At 34.8% G+C, this 6,140-nt stretch overlaps 1 protein-coding gene across 5 annotated transcripts in view; it reads right to left on the bottom strand.

The window, feature by feature from the left end:
- Positions 1-147: 147 nt before the first annotated feature.
- The window catches only part of LOC111698789 (protein dispatched), a 74,839-nt gene continuing 68,846 nt past the window's right edge, over positions 148-6,140 (bottom strand). For 2 of the 5 annotated variants that reach the window (XM_023469222.1, XM_023469220.1), the window contains exons 44-50: positions 5,628-5,725; positions 4,821-5,274; positions 4,447-4,760; positions 3,303-3,554; positions 1,997-2,353; positions 1,076-1,494; positions 148-504 (exon numbers count right to left, since the gene is read on the bottom strand). In XM_023469222.1, the coding sequence (XP_023324990.1) occupies positions 1,371-1,494; positions 1,997-2,353; positions 3,303-3,554; positions 4,447-4,760; positions 4,821-5,274; positions 5,628-5,725 (1,599 nt within the window). In that variant the 3' untranslated portion in view covers positions 148-504; positions 1,076-1,370. Of the gene's footprint in view, positions 505-1,075; positions 1,495-1,572; positions 1,619-1,905; positions 1,942-1,996; positions 2,354-3,302; positions 3,555-4,446; positions 4,761-4,820; positions 5,275-5,627; positions 5,726-6,140 lie in introns of those variants that run through there. The other 3 variants (XM_023469221.1, XM_023469223.1, XM_023469224.1) reach the window with 3 other exon arrangements.

Raw genomic sequence — 6,140 nt, 5'->3', positions numbered from 1 at the left:
TTACCAAAGGGGCAGAGGTGCGTGGCCACAGTTACACCAGTAAAACAACTTCACCGGGCATTTTCATTTTTAAGAATCCTTCAGGCTTTGATTCTAATATTGTTTCGTAGAGCAACGTTTTATCTTTAAGTGAAACTTTTTTTAAAGTTCATCTTGGAAAAATGATCCTTAATTATGGATAAAAACAGGGTTATGAATTTATACATTGATAATACTTTTGTTGCATTGATTTATGGTAACATTATTTATTATAGCTTGTAATTTTTAACTGAGAAAAAATAAATAATTTTTAACACCACACGGTTCAATTGTACAGGGTTTGAGCATGATAAGATCCACGCCCTGAGCCAGAACTTTGATATTTATTTAATATTTAAAACTTAAATATTTATAAAAAAATTGGATTATGATTATGATTTTCACAAATTTGCTCTGATCGATATATTTGTAATTTCTTAAGTTTCTGGCTCTTGGGGCTTTGGGTATTGGTTTCAGATTCACAAACTTATTCAGTTCGACATTTTTCAGATTCATAAATTTAAAATTTTGGTTTATACTTTATACAATATACAATATACAATATACAATATACAATATACAATATACAATATACAATAACAATATACAATATACAATATACAATATACAATATACAAAATACAATATACAACTGTAGAGAATACTTGATAGAATATGGAAAATCATAATAGCACAGTTTTCCACTATATTACATTTACGAGGAGGGAGGGGGAAGGAGTAAAGAGAAGTACAATGTCGTCTTTACAAATATTTAGAGATATGAGCTACATATTTTGTGTGTGTGATTATCTAAATTTTGTTGATCAAACAATGAAAACTCATTGAATTATTCATTTTGACAGTCGTCATTTCTTTTATTTTGTTTTAACTCAAACTTGTATTTTCTAGCCATATTTATTTATAGCTAAAATAATAAAGAATATATGGTTTACAACCCCGAAATGATATGAAAAAAATAAAAGACTGTTCTTAGGTGTAAACCTTGGAGTCTGACATGTTAAATGTTGATTATCAAAACAAAAGATGCCGCTAATACAATTTTTGAAGATGATTTAGTTATTTGTTTAATTTATTAACTATGAATTTATAAAGAGGCAATAATTGAGAATTTTAAATTTTTACCGACCGTTGAAAGGACTGACAACGTTTTACCGATCTTAAAGGTACTATTATAGTTTCTACCGATAAATTTATATCAATTGTTAAAAAGTAACACCGAGGTTGTAAAATATCAATTTTCAGAGAGAAACAATTTCCAACCATTTCCCAAGCGAAGGTTTAAAAGGAGGGTAACTTAAAATTTCGTTATCAGTCCCTTTAAAGGTTTATATTTAAGCTCTGAGGGTTCTTAGAACCCAGACATCAGGAGTTCCTGTCTTCTTGTTGGGTAGGATAGGGATAGGGTCATCGTCGCCTCGTATTAGAATAGTTTCAGTAGATTTAGACAGGATACTTCTAGAATATAGTAGATTTAGACAGAGTACTTCTAGAATATAGTAGATTTAGACAGGATACTTCTAGAATATAGTAGATTTAGACAGGATACTTCTATAATATAGTAGATTTAGACAGGATACTTCTAGAATATATAAGTCGATTTAGACAGGGTTCTTCTACAATATTTTAGTAGATTTAGACAGGGTTCTTCTACAATATTTTAGTAGATTTAGACAGGGTTCTTCTACAATATATTAGTAGATTTAGACAGATTACTTCAGAATATAGTAGATTTAGACAGGGTTCTTCTACAATATATTAGTAGATTTAGACAGATTACTTCAGAATATAGTAGATTTAGACAGGTTATTTCTGGGCTCAAGTATATTTATACAGGATACTTCTAGAATATAGTAGATTTAGAAAGGGTACTTCTAGAATATAGTTTATTTAGACAGGATACTTCTAGAATATAGTAGATTTAGAAAGGGTACTTCTAGNCCCCCCCCCCCCCTCTAACCTGTCTTTATCTTGGCTCTTGTCCTTCAAGGACGACACTTCCACTTTATGACGACGAAGAGAACTTCTTCGCTTGAATTCATCCTGGTTAGTTCTGTTCGTCATGTGCTCTGTATATCTAGAATCCTCTCCTCCCTGGTGCACGGAGCTGGAGGAGCGTTTTCCGACCCGTTCTTGATCTTTCATCACTATTCTATCGGATTGATCTCTGCGAGGTTTATGATCACTTGTTGAACGATCCGAATATCGGTCCATTCTTAATGATCTATAGTCCAGGTCTTGATCTATTCGTTGCACTGATCTCTGCTCAGCATAGTTTAATTCAGGATCATTTATCATCAGATCTGTGGAATCCAATCTGAAAAATATTGTTAATAATTTAAACTAACATCTTTAGACACGGCGAACCTAACCTGATCTGATATAAAATAAAATCGGAGTTAATCTGCTCTGAATTATCCCGATTAAATCTAATCTGCTCTAATTTATCCTGATAAAACCTAATCTTCTCTAATTTTTCCAGATTAAACCTAATCCGCTCCAATTTATCCTGATTAAAACTAGTCTGCTCCAATTTATCCTGATCCAACCTAGTCTGCTCCAATTTATCCTGATTAAAACTAGTCTGCTCCAATTTATCCTGATACAACTAATCTGCTCCAATTTATCCTGATTAAAACTAGTCTACTCCAATTTATCCTGAACCAACCTATTCTGCTCCAATTTATCCTGATTAAACATAATCTGCTCCAATTCCTGATTAAACGTAATCTGCTCTAAATTATACTGATTAAATCTGATCTGCTTTAATTTATGTTGATCAAACCTAAACTCTACCCTCACTAACAAGCTCTACCCTCTAACTATCCAGCTCTACCCTCACTATCCAGCTCTACCCTCACTGACCAGCTCTACAGACACTAACCAACTCTGCCCTCACTAATTAACTCTACCCTCACTAACCAACTCTACCTTCACTAACTAGCTCTACCCTCACAAACTAGCTCTACCCACACTAACCAACTCTATAAACACTAACCAACTCTACCCTTACTAACCAACTCTACCCTCAGTAACCAGCTCTACCCTCACTAACCAGCTCTACCATCTAATCAGCTCTACCCTCATTAACCAGCTCTACCCTCACTAACCAACTCTACCCTCACTAACCAGCTCTACCCTCAGTAACCAGCTCTACCCTCACTAACCAACTCTACCCTCACTAACCAGCTCTACCCTCAATAACCAGCTCTTCCCTCACTAACCACTTCTACCATCACTAACCAGCTCTACCCTCACTGAACTACCTGGGATATATTCCACTGAAATGTTTCGGATCCCGCAGAAGCTGATCGAGAGATCCTTGTCGGAGAACAGGAGGAGGACAACGTGTGTCCCGGACTGTAGGTGGATGACCACGTGTATCTCGACCAGGAGTAGGGCCACGAGTATCCCGACCACGTGTTTCCCGGATTACAGGAGTAGGACCACAAACACGAGGGGGTTGATTACGAGGTGGAGGAGGGGTAACAGTTGGTAAACAAATATCCTCAGAGTGCCTGAATTTAAAAATATTATTAATAATTAACATTAAATGTTACAAAATAGTTACGTTTCAAAATCTTCATTAGCATAGCAAGCAATTCTTTTGGAACTATGAGCTTAGAGCAATATCAATTATAGCTTTGAACTAGAATTAAAAACAAACTACGTCCCTGAGAAAAATAGTAATAAAACATCAAGTATATAAAAAATCAAAAAATCAAATATTTGTTTGCGCATGCGCAAATCTAAATTTCCTATATATACAGGGTGTCCCATGAAAAATGACAGTTAAGAGAAGGTCGTCTATTTTTAAATAATTTGCCGCATCATTCAAAAAGCAATTTAAGAAGTAGAATTCTTGTATTAATAATCTGTCTTCTTCGTGCTTTCAAAATTACCGGAGATATGAAATATTTCGTTGTGATTGCGACACGATCTATGAGCAAAGACGATATTCAAGTCATCTCTCAACTGCCATGTTTCGAGGGACCCCTTGTATATAAAACTTATAAGTTTGCACTGTGCAGAGAATGTGAGGCTGAATTTGAAAAAATGGATAACTAAACAATATTTGTAACTAATCCCAGGATCTAAACTCTTGTTTACAGATAAACCCTGAATCCTAAACCCAATATCAACTGCTGCACTGCGACTATTACTAGAGGAGGAGCAAAACTGAGTTAGAGGAAACAGTAATAATAGTCGAATAAAATCGTTAAAAAACATCAAATATTTTTAATACTCCTATATAGGTGCTTATGTAAAAATTACGCCACCCTATATGTGTTCAACATGTAGAACGTTAGATCTAAGAAATGAATATTGAAATCTAAAAAAAATAATGATGTTCTGCATTTTTAGCAATTTCTTTATTGACTTGAAAAATTGTCTTTATTCTCTGTTTACCTTATGGGAGGTAGGGGTTGATTTGTATCGAATATTTCTGCTACTGGATTTGATCCCCTTGAGGACCTGTGTGTCCCTGTCTCTAATGATCCCTTATGAGCCCCTTTGTTGGTCAAATCACGATGGTTCCTTGTTTTAGGAGAGTTCCATCCCATCTCTTGTTCTACGATATTGTCTATAGGTTTAAATCCATCTCCTGAAGGGTTCTCCGTTGAAACAATAAACCCCTTTACTTCCTCCATTCTAGATTCAGGGGCGACATAACTCTTTATGTAACCTTCTTCTACTTTACTTGATTCAGGGGCACCGAACGCCTTTAAACAAAAGCAACATTAATAATTGGTAAATTGATAAATTATACTATGAATTTCTACCTTTTTCACATAATTGAGATCAAAGGAATCTTTTCCGAGGACACGCAGAGGAGGATTGATAATCCCCGGATCCTCTGCTGTTTCAAACCCTGGAGGAACAGGAGCAGTATATCCAGCAGCAAAGGATCTGGGAGCAGCAACAGGAGCAAAATCACTATCAACTAAACTTCCTTTTGATTGAGCAGGAAGCGCTGTTTCCAGTTTCCTGGGGGATTCCTTTACAGGACAGGTACACACCTCATGACCGCCATTTTTACCCAAAATGGAAGCACTACTCTTAGGTCGTCGTTCTATGCTAAACTGGGATTGAGGAGTTGAACCGAAACTACTTTTAGGTCGGCGATCACGTTTTTTAGAGCTGTTTGAGCTTGATCTGGGTGAGCCAATGAGCTGATAAGGTTGTTGATGTATGTCTGGACCTGCCATAAAGGCAGATTCAGGTAAACTTTTCTTCCTAAATTTCATATTTATTATTTAAAAGAACTGTCAGAGTCGACTTGATTTCAACTGATCCATTATTTAAAGAGTAAAATACCCGAATCACAACATGTACCTTTAGAGCTTTGAAATTATAAAGATATCTAGAAAATTATATTTATCAAGTTTCTACAAAACAAAAATAAAGCTTACGGATTTATGCTGCATGAGACAGAAAAGGTAATCAACATGTTTCTTCGGCTATATTCAATAATTACGATACCTTCCTCATTGTTACTCAGATAAAGATTTAACGGGTACCGTTGTGAATCGAGCATATGACTCTATAAATGAGGGAACACTTGAATGATAATTAAATAATGTTAATACCTGGAGTATTTTGGAATAGCTCCGCTAGTTTCAACAGGTTTAGCAGATTTTTCTAGCGGACAACTTAGAGGCGGTGATTCACTTCTATCCGTTAGCATCTAACAATAGTAGGGTTTAACAGTTTGCAAAAATGTAATATATGTTTCCTACAGAGCTAGTATGAGATAACAAATAATCACAATTCATTATGTAGTCTAGGCCCGCCTAACCAGAGTAATTTGGTAATCAATATTTTTTAAGCTATACATTTTATATTGTGATTAGTTGTGCGAAACCGAACATTGAATTGTAAAAGTAAGTTTGATTTTAAAATATGTTTGATTTTTAGTTTATGATCTATTCAATCACAGTGTTCAGTCTTCCTTGCTTTATTCTTTTGTGATTTTTATATAAACTTGAAGAGATAACAATAGAGATTTAATATTTACACTTCACTTCAACACAGAATTTTTAATTCGCCAGAAACCTAGAAATAATATTTCTCGTCTCAATTCAATTTTCCCCCCTAAAAGA

This window comes from Eurytemora carolleeae, unplaced genomic scaffold, assembly GCF_000591075.1.
Source record: "Eurytemora carolleeae unplaced genomic scaffold, Eaff_2.0 scaffold275, whole genome shotgun sequence".
In the NCBI taxonomy this organism is placed as follows: domain Eukaryota; kingdom Metazoa; phylum Arthropoda; class Copepoda; order Calanoida; family Temoridae; genus Eurytemora; species Eurytemora carolleeae.
This window is presented reverse-complemented; position numbering and strand designations above follow the sequence as displayed.